Source organism: Clytia hemisphaerica, unplaced genomic scaffold, assembly GCF_902728285.1.
Source record: "Clytia hemisphaerica strain Z4C2 unplaced genomic scaffold, Clytia hemisphaerica genome assembly, whole genome shotgun sequence".
Classification (NCBI taxonomy): domain Eukaryota; kingdom Metazoa; phylum Cnidaria; class Hydrozoa; order Leptothecata; family Clytiidae; genus Clytia; species Clytia hemisphaerica.
The window spans coordinates 357,944-375,161 of NW_027103949.1; the positions used below are offsets into that span (position 1 = coordinate 357,944).

Consider the following 17,218-nt stretch of genomic DNA (forward strand, 5'->3'; position numbering starts at 1 on the left):
ACAACAAAGCTTATTAGCAGGCGTTCATGCGTGAGCATGATTTTAGGAATGACAAAAGAACAAAAAGTGTTAATTCAAAGAAATTATCTGCTGAATAGGGGTACCTAACTCAAAGCAATTTTTCGAGGGGACCTAACTCGTTGGGGGCACCATGCTCAATGGGGGCACCTGAAAAGTGGGCTGAAACCATGCTCAAAATATATACAGACTCATGCTCACAATGTGTCATCTTAAAACATTTTTATTAGAATAGGGGACACTTTTTATCCCTAGGGCTCCTGTGTAAATTTTACACTCAATGACCAGGGGCGCACTCTATAATAGTTAATTAATTTGTCAAGTGCTTTGCATTTTAGATGTAAAAGAAAGTATCAAGCATCATTTTAGAATGTAGTGGTTTTAAATAATAATGCATCAAAAAATTCCTGGAGATTATCCAGTGTCAAGATTGTTTATTCTTTAAAGAAAGGTCAAGCATGGGCAACATTTGTTGTGCTGAAACATCGACCGACAGTTTCAAAACTAATGGGAAAGTCAAGAATAACTTTGATGAAGATGATCCATTACAGGGTTCGAACCAGGAACCCCTTGAACTACAGCATATAAGTGAAAGAGAATATGGTAAGAGCTCATTCATTCATTCATTCATCCATTCATTCATTCATTCCTCAATCCATTCATTCATTCATTCATTCATTCATTCATTCATTCATTCATTCATTCATTCATTCATTCATTCATTCATTCATTCATTCCTCAATCCATTCATTCATTCATTCATTCATCTTTTATTTGATGCTGTTAATGTGCTTCATCGGCCCTAATTCTAGAAAAACAGGGCATAGTCCGCTAGGGATCGTTGAAAAGGACATATTTTCTGCTGTTCCTTCATGGAAAAGGCTCTTCTTACCATTACTTTTACATAACTCAAGAAGAACAGAGACTGATTGAAATGTATGAAAAAGGGTCTGTGATTTTATCTATCCACTCTGTAATTTTCTGAATGAGTTTGATTTCTATGCTTGCTGAAGTTCAGATATGTATGCTAGTGGAAATTCAAGATGGTTCTATGACTTCATCCTAATCTTTCGTCTCTTATTCGTTTCAGAGCTTTCAGAAAACAAAGAAACTCTCTTTCTAAGAAGGTCAGAAGCTGAATCAGCTGCACGGCAGGGTAAATATGAAAAATTGTTTACCATGTCTATCAGGATGCTTGTTGGTTGTGAAGGAACTTTTACGATTTTAATCTTCAGCTCATATTTAGGCCCTATTACGGGAGCCCCATGGTTATTTTCAGTTTAAAAAATTTCCTTTCTAGTAATAGAGAGGTTGATAGTAGGTGCTTGAAAGCCTTCCATTTTAATATTTTATAGAGCATTTTTGATCTGAATGTTTTTAGTAAGCTTATAAAACACCATAATAAACTATTTCGTGCTTCAAATATTAATTTTCCAGCTCAAGAAGAAAAAAGGCGAAGACGGCACACTTTATATTCACCAGATCGTACAAGCGAAAATTCAATGAAAAAGACTAAATTGAAAAAATCGAATTCATGTTCGACAATATTTATAGACGATAATACTGCATCTCAACCGAACTTAAAAATGATGTTAAAATGTGTTTCCTTAGCTATTTATTACCACGTGAAAAACAGAGACTATGAAGTTCATTTATTAGATATTTTTGATGAGAAGCTTCATCCGTTATCGAAAGACCCCGTACCAGAAAATTATGGTCGAATTAATCCGGAACATAAACATATTTACCGGTTCCTTAAGACGTTATTCAGTGCTGCACAGTTGACGTCTGAATGCGCCATCATTACACTGGTTTGTACCATAGATTTATAAAGCCTGAAGGGCTAGATGTCGTGCTTTTGCTGAAAAGTGTGCCGAGGTTAGGTAGGAAATTCTACCTAGGTCACGTGACATTACAATAAAATTTCAGCGCTTAACCAATAAGAAACTTCGCAGGTTTTTGAAAACAATAGCAGCAATATTTCTTGCGATATTCACTTTTTTTTGCTGGGAAGAGCTTAACGCACGACATCTAGCCCTTTTTTATCACTGTCACGTCACTGTTTTTGATAATGACTCGGGAGAAGTATCTTCAACGTTACAAAATCATTCGGAAAAATTTCTACTCTACCCAACCCCAAATTTCTTAATTTTTGCTAAAAACACTGCAGTGAGTTATTGACAAATAGGCAAAATACTACAGCAAGTATCTTATAAGTATGAAAAACTTGTTACAGTGGTGACCCAACTGATTTTCTTTCTTGTTTCATTGTAGGTATATTTAGAACGACTGATAACCTATGCAGAATTAGACCTTCATCCGAGTAATTGGAAACGAATAGTTCTTGGTGCTGTCTTGTTAGCTTCCAAAGTATGGGACGACCAAGCAGGTCTGTCGTCGATATCTATTATACATTTAGATCTCATGGTTTCAGCTCATCTTTTGAAACTTTCATAACAATTGTCGAAAACTATGGTCTTAGAAATTTCAACATTTTACTCCAGCCCAATAACCTTTATCAGTAACCCAATAGGCCATTTCACAGTCAATGGATCATGGGTAATCAGGACTAATTACGCCCCGATAACAGTTTCCCGTTGGTTAGATGCAAAAATCTTTCATTTCAACAATCTTTTTAAATTTTTCAAAACATTAGACCAATAGGAGTCTGTTAAATTTTTTACATAAAAAACTCATCGACACGTTTGTAAGAGAACTTATACCTGAATGATGTACTAGTTTTGAGTACGAAATATTGTATTGTCACTTTGTTGTTTTTCATGTATTGAAAAGTCAAAATGAACATTTTCGGACTTTCTTTTATGTTATATTATTTGAAATTGTCAGCTGGATCTGGATTCTACAATATGAAAAGAGATGCAATTGTTTGAAGTTTGAAATACTATCAGGCCAAATACATTATCGGATTCTGTCAATATTGTATGAAACAGTAAATTCCCCTACTAGTGTTGATTTTGAGGAAAGGGAGGGAGGGGAAAGAATTTCTTCAGGAAAACGATATAAAGTATTTTAAACATTTTATATTTTCTTCCCTTTTTAGTTTGGAATGTAGATTACTGTCAAATTCTTCGAGATATCACAGTAGAAGACATGTAAGTCTTATTGATTACCATTTCTTGGGCGGAGATTTATTTGCATATTATGTTTCATCTTGGAAAGTGTCAGGGTTGAAAAGAAATTTCACGCAGATGGAAAATATACTCTTAACGATTTTTGAAGGATCTACTAAATGAAAAAATAGCCATTTTCGAATGAAAGATTAACTTGTAATATCCAAAAGCTCGATTACTACTAAACCGAATTACTCTTTCTCGCTGACACACAAAAGCCTCTTGCCCCCCTAAGACTCCTCTTTGGCACAACCTTGCAATCTAAAGCTTTTATAATTTCATGAAATTTTCTTTTTACCTTCTTATCCTGCAGGAATGAACTAGAGCGGATGTTTTTAGAGTTACTTCAATACAACATCAACGTCCCCTCCAGTGTGTACGCTAAATATTATTTCGATTTACGAGCGCTGGCTGAGAGGAATAACTTCCAATTACAAATGCAACCACTGGACCCTAAACGTGCTAGAAAATTAGAGGTTTGTAATGCAACTTTAACTTTGACATGGTATTAGCTTCCCCACAATTGAAAGTACAAAAAATCAACACGGTAGTTTTGTCAGGTTTTGTTGGCTACACCAAAGAAAAATGTTTATTTTGCACATGAAAAACATGACAAATAGCACCATAGTCTTTACACACATAGCTCTTGGCTTCTATTCTCTCAAAATTATTTTAGCAGATACTTTATCTGTGAAAATATTTCCTGTACGACTGAAGGATAATTTCAAACTTTTTTTTTTGACGTCACTTTTACCTTTCGAAGCTCCTGCAGTAGCAAAATAATCGAATTTACGTCAAAACACTTGAAAGGCTTCTATTTTATCGAAAATCGTCAAAGTGGAACTCACTAAGAAACGAGATGAAAAATCCCGGTTTTTAGTGAGGTGCTCGCTAGCAAGGGTAGTGCTATCACGGAATGATCGCCCGGCTCGCCCCTTACATCTCCGAGCTAAAGTAATCAGCCATATAATTTTATTCCTAAAGATTCTGCATTTCTTTTACCATTTCAGGCTATATCTCGATTTTGTGATGAGAAATTCACGTTACCATCAAGGCGTTTACACAGGTCGAACAGTGTGGATGATATGCGATCTAAAAGGCGAAGTATTGCTGTTATTTCTTAGATTTCCTATCCTAATGTTTTAGCATGAAAGGTTTCATTTACTTTGTGCTCGTAGAAATTAATGATTCCTTTATGTTTATAGATAAAAGCGAGAGCATTTTTTAGCATTGTTTCAGAGATTTCAATTTCAGCTGAAATTTTGACTTTTGAAAGTAAATTTATTTACAAACAAAATATGCTTTTCTGAAAGTCCTTGTCTGTACTTTTGGCATTAATCTCAATATTCTACGAGTCAGGTATACAATAGTTACTTTTCTTTCTGAAACCTTTCAAATTTCATCAATATTTTAAAATACTATCACCACACCCCTTTTAGTACTTATTTTATCGCAATATTTTGACACCATGTTATAATATTCCCCCATTGCCTTGTTCATGTCGTTTTTTAAGTCTTTAAATTAATATGAAAGATTTTATTAGTAGTTTAGTGTAATAATTTAAACAGCAGAATTTGAGGACTTGGAAATTTAAAATACAAAGCCTGGTCATGTTTATAAGATTTTTATGTTCTCGCAAGTTTGAAAAATTCTCATTGTTTTAGCTTTGAAAACTTTTTATAATCCATGATTTTTTATGATTCTTGTATTATTGCACGCTTCAAATTCATCAATAATCTGCAGTACTTTAGATGCAAGCATTCAAAGGCTTTTGTAATTTTTCAAGCATTAGGCTTATTTTATCCAAAAGACCCACTAAATACCTCTCCTGTATAATGCACGCTATTAATCGCCAATTGATGATAAGAATCAAGGGTCTACTTACCAAATATTAGCACCATTTCATATCTTTTTACGATGCAAGCCGATCTAGATCTAACCTTTTGTAAAAATCTTCAGTTAGTCTGTTCTCCATTTTTTTCTATTGTCAATAAAATTTAACATTCATTCGCCCTCTAATAGTATTTTTGTTTTTATCATGTTTATCACTTTTTTTTGAAATATTTTATATACTGTGTATTACTATTAATTGTTATTTAGATCTTTTTTTGTTCTCATTTTGCAAAAGCAAAGACCATTTTAAAATTATGAAACCTCCAACCTGTAGTTTGTCAATTAATCCTTGGTGTCTGATGATGTTTCCAATACTCGACCATTTGGCGAAACTGACGACCGCACAGGCTAGCTTTTGGCTAAGAGAAAATGATTTTGTGCCTAAGATGAGGCTTTATAAGATTTGTTGTTTTGCGGGGGTCATTTTGCTTATTAAGTAGAAATGTCATAAAATGGCAGAAATATAGTAAATTTGACAAAAATGCGAAATGGGAAATTAGAAGTAGTCCAGTAAAATTATGTAATTGGCTCAAATTTGGCAGAAAAGTTCTTTTAGGTCCTAGTACAATCAGGAAACCCGCAGCCAATTCAAAAGGTTTTTCGACCCATGGGACATCAAAGTAACAGCACCTGTCTTTCAAAATATATAATGTGCATAAGTATTAGTTGAAAAGTGAATGTTTGATATCACAAATTCAAACCCAAAACTTTTTTTTTCAATGCAAAGGCACCCCGATTGGATTTCAAAACCAGGTCACTGATACAGGCTATTAGGCTCCTCGTTAGTTTTTAAGGGACGAGATGGAGTTTTTACTAGGTCTTATTTGATTTGGTTGGTCGTTAAGATGTAATAAAAGAATCTTATTACTTTTTCTAAAGAACGCGTCATCTCTATCACTTTAAATGACCAATTAATGAAGTATCTTGTAAAAACGCCAAGGCATCTCTATTTGATTTGGTTGGTCGTCAACAAGTAATAAGACAATTTTTCTAAAGAACGCGTCATTTTTATTACTTCAAATGACCAATTATTAAAGTATATCTTATAAAAACTTTTTTTAACAACCCGCAAGGTTAGAGCATCATTTTTTGAACTAATTCCTTTAAGCAGGGAATAGTAAATTGGTAAATGAAATGACAAATGGAAAAAAATTACAAGAAAATGCGGCCTGTAATTATTTAGAATAATTTAATGTGTGGTAGAGAATTTAGAATGGGGGACAATGCAAATCAGATATCCCTAAAATAAGTCGCTTTACAAACATCGCTTTTGGAACCAAAATACCTTTAATAGGTCTTGCTGCATCATTCAAAGATCAAAGGCCATCAGGGGCCTCTCGATCGAACAAATGGCTGGGAAGTAATGACCAATCGATTCAATTTTGCATAAAAAATTCCTGATTACAATAACATGTTAAATATATTTTAAAACTTTTAATCAAAATAAATTATCACAAAAGTACACATTCAGCTTTTTAAAGGGAAAAACGTGGACTCTAAAACACCCATCTTCTTATAAAACTGAAGGGAAATCCTCACAAAATGGTGAGCATTTTTAGGCCTAAAATTCAACTTCAGTAAAGCCATCCAAAGGCTTAAAAATTTTGGGGTGTTCTTATAAAAAAACGTGTATTATAATTTCTATGAACAAGGTGAGTTTTTCCGGGGCCCGTGACCTAGCCAGGAGCCGTGACCCTGAATTGGACTGAAATACCAAAATTTTCTTAGAATTTTCCACTTTTTTCCCCGATTCCCACAAAAAGGTACCCAACGAGGGACTGATTTTTCTATTTTTGCGACTCCACCTGGGACTCATGGAGTTAAAAAAAGGTACTCTGACTAGCGACATATCTTCGTAACTTTTTTTGCCCAAGTACCCCTCCCCGAGGAGTTTTGTCCAATGAACCATCATACTTTTTCAGTTTGGAATAAGTTTCAGCTGAAATACAATCAAGAGTTATTTATAATATAAGATTGGGTCAGTTTAGTCTCTCATTCAATCCAATCCTGCCCTGCCAGGTTTCTTTGTCGCTAATCGTTTAATCGTTTAATCGTTTAATCGCATTAATAATTTGGAATCACGAATGGAATACAAGTCTTGTATCACCACGTCCACCGAATCTCAGGTTCCGTTTCTTTGTTAGACCTTATCGGAGTTTTTGATTTTTCTAAAACAGCGATGCATTGTGGGATTGTTTCGGGGGTATTACAATATAATTCCCTCGAGGAATTCCTAAGAGAAACAATCCCACAATGCATCGCGTTTTTAGAAAAATAAAAAACTCCGATAAGATCTATTTGGTAAAATTCACGAGTGGAATATAAGTCTTGTATTACGCCCACCGAACCCCAGTTTCCATTTAGCTGATCTGTTACAAAACTACCGGATGGGCTACCGAAGGGCTGGAAACGAAATTGCTAACGTCGCGGTTGCGGAGTCATCTATCCTCAATCTGAAAAGCAAACAAGAAATCAAACATGAGCATGGTTTTCGTATAAATTACTTATAGAGGCCCCCCAACGGACCTTCAATTCACGCATTGACGCAATGTTTTAATTCTCACGCATTCACGCAAGTGAAAAAGCCCATTCACACATTCACGCAAACCACTGGGCCCCCCTTATAGGGGAATCTAAATAAATCTCTCAGGATGGTCTAAGGGTCTACCGAGATAATCCGAGCAATTGTTACCTTAAAGCAAAAAATAGATCCTTTTTTACACGACTAGAAGAAAGTGTTATTCTCATATGGAAGGATGAAATTTTTTATAGGTCAACCTCTTCACATTATTATATTTATAAGAAGAAAATTTTAAATTGTATTTTTAAAGGAAAGCCAGCACTACTCCAAATAATCATTCTTAATATCATTTTCCACCCAGGCTCGGCGGAAGCGGGCGGACTTTTTCTCTCCAATTCCTGCAAATTATACCTCATTTCGATTCTTCAGTGCCTCCACTTTTACGGTTAATCCGCCGGGCCTGTCACCCTTCAGATTTTCAGGTTCAACTGGATATTGTTATAATAAGGGGTTGTTTTTTGTGACCCTACTGTAGAGATTTAAATTTGTAATCTGACCGTCCTCCTCGGTCAATCCAATAAACTTCACGAAATTGAAATTTGATTTTCAAAGCTTTAACTTGTGATGGTACCTTAAAGGAACTTATTTTGGATTGCGAGAACTAATTTTGGCGAAATTGGCGAGCGAACTCGAAATTCGCCAAATTTAGTTCTCGCCAAAATTAAAAATTTTGGTATTTTGCCTAAATAACTTCTTGAGTTCACAAAAAAAGCTTCAAATAAGGCAAAATAGAACAGAATTACGCTAATATCATTCGCCAAAATATGTTTTTGCCAAAATTTAAAAAATTCCTGGTTCACCAAAATTAGTTCTCGCCAAAAAAATTCCCTTAAGGTATCTTCTTGGTCATCTTCAATAAATTTTGATTCCATTTCGACGAGGAAGCAATATTGACATGAGGATGTGAGTTGTTTACACCATTATAGTGATGGTGCAATATGAATGATTTGATGGGTTTTCAAAAGTTTTCTCTTTTATTCTCGCATCAATTACGTTACTGTGTCTGAGAATCTTACCTTACTAGGAAAAATAATACCGAACCACCAAACTCATTAGAATAGTATTCATGTTAAAATAAATGTTTTTTATAAGCAAGCGTCTGTCCCTATATCAGGCTCGCATTATTATGCTTGGCATTCTTTTGTTCTCAAACAATAAAGCCATTGTTTAAGTACCAAAAACTGAGCCTGCATATGCTCATAAGCGTTATGCTTATAAAAGAAAAACATGTAAGACATCATTCCCTTCCATTTTAAAATTTAAGGAGTTTCTCTGATATACCGTTAAAAAAACAGAAGGTTACTCCACTCTCAGAGACACGAATTCTAATGGAAAATTTTTAACGGGCTCTTAAGAATTCGTGATACAAATAATATGTAGATCGAGATTTAAAAGGAAAAAAATACCCCAGACAATCCCTCACTAATTACCCCGAAAACAAACAAACAAGAAATAAACAAAACACAAATCTAATTTCAATTTCCAGAGGATTAAGAGTTATTATGATTATTTTCAAATTTAAAATGTGAGTGGGTAGAAATGTACAGTAATTGATCAATTAGCCCCAACATTTTAATGTTGATGCATTCTTTTCCAAAAATTACTACGGCCGCACTACAAATTTTGAAGAAAGCGTTCTGGAACGAAGGCCTCGTTAAGCGATGGAAAGGTAGTTGAGGCTAACTGTTAGCATCGAAAAAGAAATTAAGGTGAGAGACCACCAAAATACTTAGCTTTATTTTCGGACCAGCGGGAGCTTCAAAGTATTTTTTATAATATAGAAAAAGACGGGGCTCTCAGGAAGAGGAAAACATTGTCATTCTTTTGTATAAAAAATGCTGTGTCAGAAAATGGTAGGAGATAGCGATGTTCTTTGAGGGTTTGAGGGCCGTTTAATGGGTCGATAGGGTAGATTATTAAAGGACGGGAGATTTCTTTACTGAGTCACCTTACCATCCAAACACTGATATTTTCATGTTTTTAATAAATCCTGAAATTAATTACCTTGTAAATGAAAACGTCACAAAGCTGCTGTCATCGCATTGTTTTGCAAGGTAGAGATCATAGCTTGGCGGTGCAGAGCATTGACATACCTCTGTCTCACACCCCCGGTGGAACTTTTCCTCAAAGTGGTGATAAAAATTTCAATAAAAATCCCAATAGAGATAGATAGATATTCTATTGTTCCAAGCATATAATACCCAGTGGGGATGGTTTTTGTATGCAATTTTATACATTAAATTTCGAGTGGAAATAAAATCAAAGTAATATTACAATGGGGCGTAAATTGTAGGATATTTTTCCCACTGGGGACGAAATTTTGGCCAAATTTTCCAGTGAGGCTTGAGTCCTGGGGGGTCTGTGACACAGGGATGAATTGACTTCTTTTTAAGGGAAATGTATGAGTTCCAGATCATCCAGTTCAAGCTAGAGGCGAATCTTCAAGCTTTCCCAAGTAAGAAAAAGTGAAGCCTTAAAATTCAGCAGTGTTTCAGATGATGGATTGAATCTAGTGCTTTCTTTGTTTTCAAGTTTTACATTTCTTTTAATTCTGGCGGTAAATATTACTTCTAATCAAGCGTTTGTATAAAAACCTTCAAGTAGGAAATAAGTGGATTCAAATCCTACATATTCAGTTACAACTTATTGATCACTGCCCTGGATTTTAAAACCTATCATACTGGTGGAAACAAAACAAAAACGTCATACACAGTTTGTTGTTGTTCTGATGATCTCACATAAGTATAATTAATCAGGAAGAATCTAAAAAAGTGTTTATTTGTGAGATGGTTCTATGGATTAGAGGGTATGGTTTAATCCGCTATTTGCGTCAGGGAAAATAATACGACATCACTAATATAATTCGAATGAGATTAAGACTGAGCCACACCAAATTTTCCTACCTGGCCACCTGCCAGATGACGTCATCAGGTGGCTGGGCAAAAAAATAAGATAATTCAGAGCACTACAATTTTACGAAAAATAATTCCAAACATTTTTGAAGATATAGAAGAGAAAATGAACTTTTTATGCTCAAATTCTAGAAACTTCATTTTTGAAACCAAGGTACTTTGAAGCCTCCTACTCTAAGGTCTTTCCCCTGCTTAGAAATTTGAAAAGATTTTAGGACGCCCCACCCGTTCTTATAATGAACCCCCCGTTTATTTATTTTTGAAAATATTTTCAGCTGAAATTGCTCTAAATAGCCTGGTTTTAACTTATAAGTAACCCCACATTTTGGGGTTATCGGAGGTACAATTTCGGACCCACTCCCTTTTATTCACACTCCCCTATCATTCGGGACCTTGGAGTGCACATTTTCTTAAAGAAAGTACAAAACTTTTGAAGCCACTGGAAGTTCTTAATTTTTTAAATTTTAATCCTGTAATATTCTCAAAATGTTCTTGTTTTCACTATTTTGCCCATTTTCCTAAGAAAATACATAGGTGTTTTAGAGTCCGCAAAGCCTTAAAATATTCTTAACTTGTTCTTAATATTTTTACATAATTTGTTCTTTTAAAGAAATTTCAGAAATGCGATTATTTGTTAGAATAGACCTTTTCATAAATTACGTCACGAACATCACTTGCCTCGTTTTGAAATTATTGCTATCATCGCGCCGAATGGGGGTTCCTAATTTTGACGTTCGAATCATAAACGTCAAAAAGACGGGGGTAAAACGTTCGAAATCACGTCAGAATTGGCGCGCGGGTCATATTTAACGATTTAGCCCACTCTAATATCACTTTTTTAGGTGTTTATAATCACTTTTAACTATGAAATGTATATATTTCTGAAAAATACAATAATTTGTCTACCATTTGGTTTTTATTTGGACTCTTAACTCCAAAGATTTGTGTACTACTACAGCCTCTGAACTTCACTGACTTTTTTAACAAAAATCTGAAATTCTATCGTGTTCCAAGGTTTACAGTGAATCATGGCAGTTTTATCTTTTAATAGTGACAATCGTTTCTGAAAGTTCAGGCTTAGGGCTATTCAAAAATGTATAATAACAATATACTTTAAGGTCAACATTCTACAGAATTTTCGTTTTGAAAATGTTGCATGTTTTACGTCGAAAGCTTCAATGTTTGTTTACAAGTCAAGGGAAAACCCGCTTTTAGCCATATAGAATAATTAGAGTGACAAAACATTCGAAAAGTATAATCAAAGGGCTTTCCAAATATGTATAATGTTATGGGGTTTCCTTATGAGGAATGTGGTGGTTTTTGAACGAGAAGAGATGGCATGATAAAAGTTTTGTGTAACTTTTCTAAAATCTAGATTTTGACGTAAAGGACATAGGAAATTTTGGCATGAGTATTAGTTTTTAATTTTATAAAGAACTCAAAGCATTTACAAATCCAAAACATATTTTACATTGATCTACAAAGTAAATTATCCATCGAGCTGGGTTTGATTTTCAAACTAGCAGCTTAATTTTCAAATATTGTACTGTATAAAATAGTCTTACTGGAAGAAAAACTTCGAAAAAGGAATCCCTTTTTCGTACAAATGGCCGACAGTTCTTTCTAACTCAGCCTTTTTTTGCCATTTTTTTCATCTCCAAATTAAATAAAAACTTACTGGTCATCCTTGGGAGTTTTTGATATCCAAAATTGAATCACCATTTGATAAGAATAAAGTTGGGATAAATAATAAAGGCTACCTTCGAAAACTGAATTTCGAAGGCAGGAAAGTCTACAGCGAAAACTGAAGCAAACAAGGCATTCCATTTCTCTACATACATACCTCTTTCCAATCAAATCTCAACTTAATTAATTTTACAACTTTCCTTCATTCTCAGGTTTTATTTTTTAGAATGAGAGTAATAATTAATGGTTTTATTTTTTGAAAAGCTCAATGTGTTCTTTTCAAAAGCCATACTGACAAAGTCACAAATGGAAATTTTTGTTTTGATTTTGATTGCAACATTTTCGAATCTTTCGAATGCGTGACGCAATTTGATTGGCGCAAAATAGAACGCGCGCGAAAAAACAATGCAATGACTTCTTCTCTGAGATGACAAAAATCGCAACACCAATTTGGTGCGATGTGGTGATTAACTCCCAGCGGGTTTTATAAATTAAAACTACTTTCTATTTATAAAAAAATCATTTAATGTCTCAAGGGACACAATCACCATGGTAATTGTTTGAATACGAGGCAAGTGATGTTCGTGACGTAACTTATGAAAAGGTCTATTGAAGCATTTGTTGAAAGATAACAAGTAAAACAAGAAGCCCAAGAATAAGTGCACATTTAAATTAATCTTTAAAATCGTATCATTTCTGGCTAAGTTTTGTTCTTTTATCCATTTTCTACCAATGTCTTGAGGTTCCTTTGAAATTCTTAAATATTTCGACTTTACTGTGTGTGCGCATCGCTTTCTTGTGTCAGAATGGGCTCGGTGGATCACGTTCTCTAATTCGATTTTCAGGGGAATTGAGTAAAGCGTATCGAATAATAAAGCGTCGTTTGTGAGAGTTACTTGTGACTTTCAATATTCACGAATAATGAACGTATCAAATAGAAGAACCCCGAGAAGAACGTATCGAATAGTAGAACGTATTGAATAGTAGAACGTCAAATTAGAGAGCGTCAACTGAATAATATGGTGATTAAAAGTAAAAGAAAGAGACTTTGATTTATTGTTTAGAACTTAAAGTTTCATGCCGCCCGTATGGGCGACAATCATCAGCTATCAGCTATTAGCTAACCCCAACCCTAACAGCATTTCCCTTAGTTCTAAATTTTTGTAGGTGTTACGACTTAGAAAACAGTCTAGCTGAATAACGCATTCAAACAATATCGTACTAGCATGGCAGCATGCGTATGGACGACAATCATCAGCATGAAACTTAAAGTTCTGAAACAATAAATCAAATTCTTTCTTTTAATTTGAACAAGCTCTGATATCAGCCAGCACTCTCGGCAGAAAGAAGAAAATAGACTCGTATAATATGGTGATTAAATGACTCACAAGGCCACCTGCCTTGAGCAATTATCAGCGATTACTTATATATTATACGTTGCTCAGAAAAACGGAAAACCCTCATTTTAAGATCAAACAGTAGAAAAATTAGATTTGGCTTGGCGAAGGAAAAATCAAAAAAAATCAAATTTGCGAAATTGATACCTCGTTTGGTGTTTTGTAAAGACGGCGAGACAAATATTTTGAGTTGCCATGCCAACTGAAGCATAATGGTAGCAGAAACACATAAAAATTACGCAATCTTAAATATTTATAAGTAATTAACACCAAGTTATTTAGCAAGAGATAATGTTTAATTAATAGAGAAATAATTATTATATAACCCACAGCCTCATTAGCGAATTAATTTAGAATTTTCTTCCCGTTTATTTTGCATTTTTACGCGACATTTTAGAATTTCCTTTAAAAACCTCTCCACCTGCCTGTGTGCCTATTTATATAGGTATTTTGATGGGTCATTAAGCGCTGTTAACTATCTCAATTGTCCATTGTAATTTTCAACAATTTGGAAATTAGACCACAAGATTTTACTTTGTTTTGTTTTACTTCTGGTTGTGCGGTGCGGTGCGATGCGGCTCTTTTTTATATGTTACGCCACAAGAAAATTCCAAAAACATTCTCCGCAAATACTTCAGCGTGTTGCAACATAATCCATTTTCTCAACAGATAAATTATTTAGCCAATCTTATGGTTAAAATGTTTATGGTCAGAATGAAAATTGACTAAAGCTCTTGAGCTAGAATTCGTGATAATTTCGGAAAGATTCTATTGCTAGCTTTTGAGTTTATGTGCTTAGAAATTTCTGAAATGGCCCCATTTTGCTTTTGTGACCCAATCTTGGCCTGGTAGAGGTGAAAAACCCTTCCGGTGGCACACCCTGTACCTCTTTTTACACCCACCCATAGTTTACGCCAGGCCTTTATGTTTGTTGTCATGTTGCTAACATTAGGGAGGTTAAGTATCAAAGATAAATCAACGAGACGAACGAACGGGTTTTGACCCGCAACCTGCAGTAAACATGTGGACCTGCATTTTCTAGAATCCAGGCTAAAACAGCTCAAGAACGAAAAACCGTGAAAATCTTCGTTTTTGAACAAAGAAGATATAACATCTACTTTGCTACCCTTACAGCACAGTATTAAAATAATATAGACATGGTTTCTCTAAAAATTGGTCCGAGGATCTAGACGTGAATTGAAGAAACGTAAAAGTTAAGTAGATAGTAGTCGGCGTCAATGCCAAAAGTACTCGTCATTTATTTTATTAATTTCCATTGCATGTCGATCCACTAAGCCACCATGGCGTGTTTCTAAGAATCGACGTGAGAGACAAAAAGCGCGGTATATCGTTTATCATAATAAATTCGTATGTCAAAACAAAGTAGATTTTAATTAGTTTAAAGAGTATAAATCCATTTATAATCGACTTGTTTATTACACTTAAGTTTTGAGTCACCGGGTAAAATCAAAGATGGCAGATTGCGTCACTGAAGCTATGACGAAACTCAATAAATATACACAATTTTTTATAAGACTTTTTTAGAAAAGGTCTTTTATTTTCACCATTTTGTATTTATCTCCTTAAGAAATTGAGGTTAACTTGTCTTCTATATTTTTGTAATTGAAGACTCGTGTTCTTATAGAGATTGTTCTTATAAAAAATTGTGATCTGCTCCAAAGTCCGTTATCGCGAAATGTAATGTTACTAAGTTTAGCGTGGGAATGTTTTTGGCGATAGACATATATGGTGTAGAGGTATAAAAACGTCAAAATAGAGAAAGATAAAGATCTTTAGAATATCAGTTCCAAATCCCACCCACGCCTTTAATATAAGAACCAGTAAATTTTGGCTAAGGCTCAACAGAACAGTTATTCTTCAGAAGTTTCAATGCTTAACTGTTCTTAACATATTCCTAACATGTTCTTATTATGATTCATTTCATTTATACTCTGTTTACAAAGAACTTAAGATAGTTATGTATTAATCCAGCGTCAGCGAGCTTATATCGAAAAAAAATCATACTATCTTAAAACACCTTAAATTACTGTATAACAATAAACATGAACGTCTCTACTGCATCTAATTAGCGGACACGGATTATTGTTGCGATTACCGAAAAGCACCTGTCTCGAAAAAGGAATAAACAATCTATTTCATTTAATTGAAAAACGGGAAGAAGGATTGGGTGGCCATCTAAATGCCGGATAAAGCAACCATAGTCTATATTTTGTTGAGTGTAGACTAGCACGCCAGTCGGGCTGGAACGGTATTACGCGGGAAAAGTTAGATGAGCGTAGGAAGAAATTCTGTCGGCGGAAAGGACTGAAATCAGTACTGTTAATCAGCACTCTCTCACCAACTTTTGCTCGTTCTCCTACGCAGCTCATTTTTTAGTAAACGCCCGCCTCCTTTATGATCCCGCCCTCTGACATGATTAATTAACAGGCTAATTTGCTAGTCTATGTTGAGTGCTGCGCTGTGTTGAATTTTAAATGTTCGCAACAACAAACGAAAAGGCCTGGCGTAAACCATTGGCGGGTAAGAAGAGGTACGGGGTGTGTCGCAGGAAGGATCATTCAACAACATTCAACATTCAACAACACGAATAGGTCGCTAAAGCAAAAAAATATGTCCCTTGTACAATTTCCTTTTGTTAAGATTGGAAATAAAATTGAAAAAGTTTTGAGATTTAAGTACCGCTCTAGTGCCAGTCTCTTTCTCAAAAAGTTGCTGCAAACAAAAATTCAAAAAATGGGCCCGTGCGGAGGCTTCATTTTTCGAACCTCAGTGACACACCCCGCTGATCGGGTACAACTTATCTGATTATTCAATGCAATGCGCTTTGGAGTTAGTTTTATATGTTTGCTTTAATATTCTAAGATAATCGAATTAAATGGGACAGTACCTGTATTACATAAAATTAAGCTAGGTACTGTGGAACAACCGTAAAAGTGGGGAGGCTGAAGTCTCAAAATGAGATAAAATTTGCTAGGGATTTAAGAAAAAATCTCATTTGTTCAAAAGTGGGGAGGCTGAAGTCTCCCCAGTCTCCCTGCTTCCGCCCTAGTTTGAGAAGCTAACGATGAAAACTAATGAAAGCTTGCGTTTTTCAAGAGTTCTGACGAGATTTTTTTGACTTAATTTTTAATGATTTCATATCCACTAAACTATCAGCGTTACACAATGTATCTTGTCTTTGTAACTCAACTGTCAGGTGACACAACTCGTTTCAGCACAGTTGCAAAATGTAGATCCTCTTGAAGCAGGTCAAACTTCCGTTAAATCAATGATACGTGCTTTCCTGGTTATAAGCCCTTGAGAGAGGTTTTACGAAATCATTAAGCGCTATTTGAAGTAAACAAGCTATACATTTCTTGTTTTGATGTCGATTATTAAACCCTCTCACGAGTTTGTTAGTTCCTCATTTTCGAGTTCTTCATTTTTTTCTACTCTGAGTTTAAATTTGAGAGCATTCAAAATTAAAGGTGGAGAGTATTTCTTTTATCCATTCTCTTTATATGGGAATTCTCCTGTTTTCAATCTCCTTAGATTCATTATTGACTTTCTGATGAGATTGAATGATATTTCTTCTTCCTT

General features: G+C 34.7%; 1 protein-coding gene and 1 long non-coding RNA gene across 2 annotated transcripts in view; one reads left to right on the forward strand and one right to left on the reverse strand.

The window, feature by feature from the left end:
- Window positions 1-322: 322 nt before the first annotated feature.
- Window positions 323-5,302, forward strand: LOC136810050 (cyclin-Y-like protein 1). The gene is made up of 7 exons (XM_067066621.1): window positions 323-621; window positions 1,109-1,174; window positions 1,456-1,829; window positions 2,293-2,407; window positions 3,080-3,131; window positions 3,463-3,625; window positions 4,160-5,302. The coding sequence occupies exons 1-7, from the start codon at window positions 477-479 to the stop codon at window positions 4,271-4,273; spliced, it is 1,029 nt and encodes a 342-aa protein (XP_066922722.1). The 5' UTR covers window positions 323-476; the 3' UTR covers window positions 4,274-5,302.
- Window positions 5,303-6,755: 1,453 nt separating this feature from the next.
- Window positions 6,756-17,218, reverse strand: part of LOC136810052 (uncharacterized) — a 37,293-nt gene continuing 26,830 nt past the window's right edge. Inside the window, exon 3 of the long non-coding RNA XR_010847050.1 lies at window positions 6,756-7,495. This is a non-coding gene — a long non-coding RNA (uncharacterized lncRNA). The remainder of the gene's footprint in view (window positions 7,496-17,218) is intronic.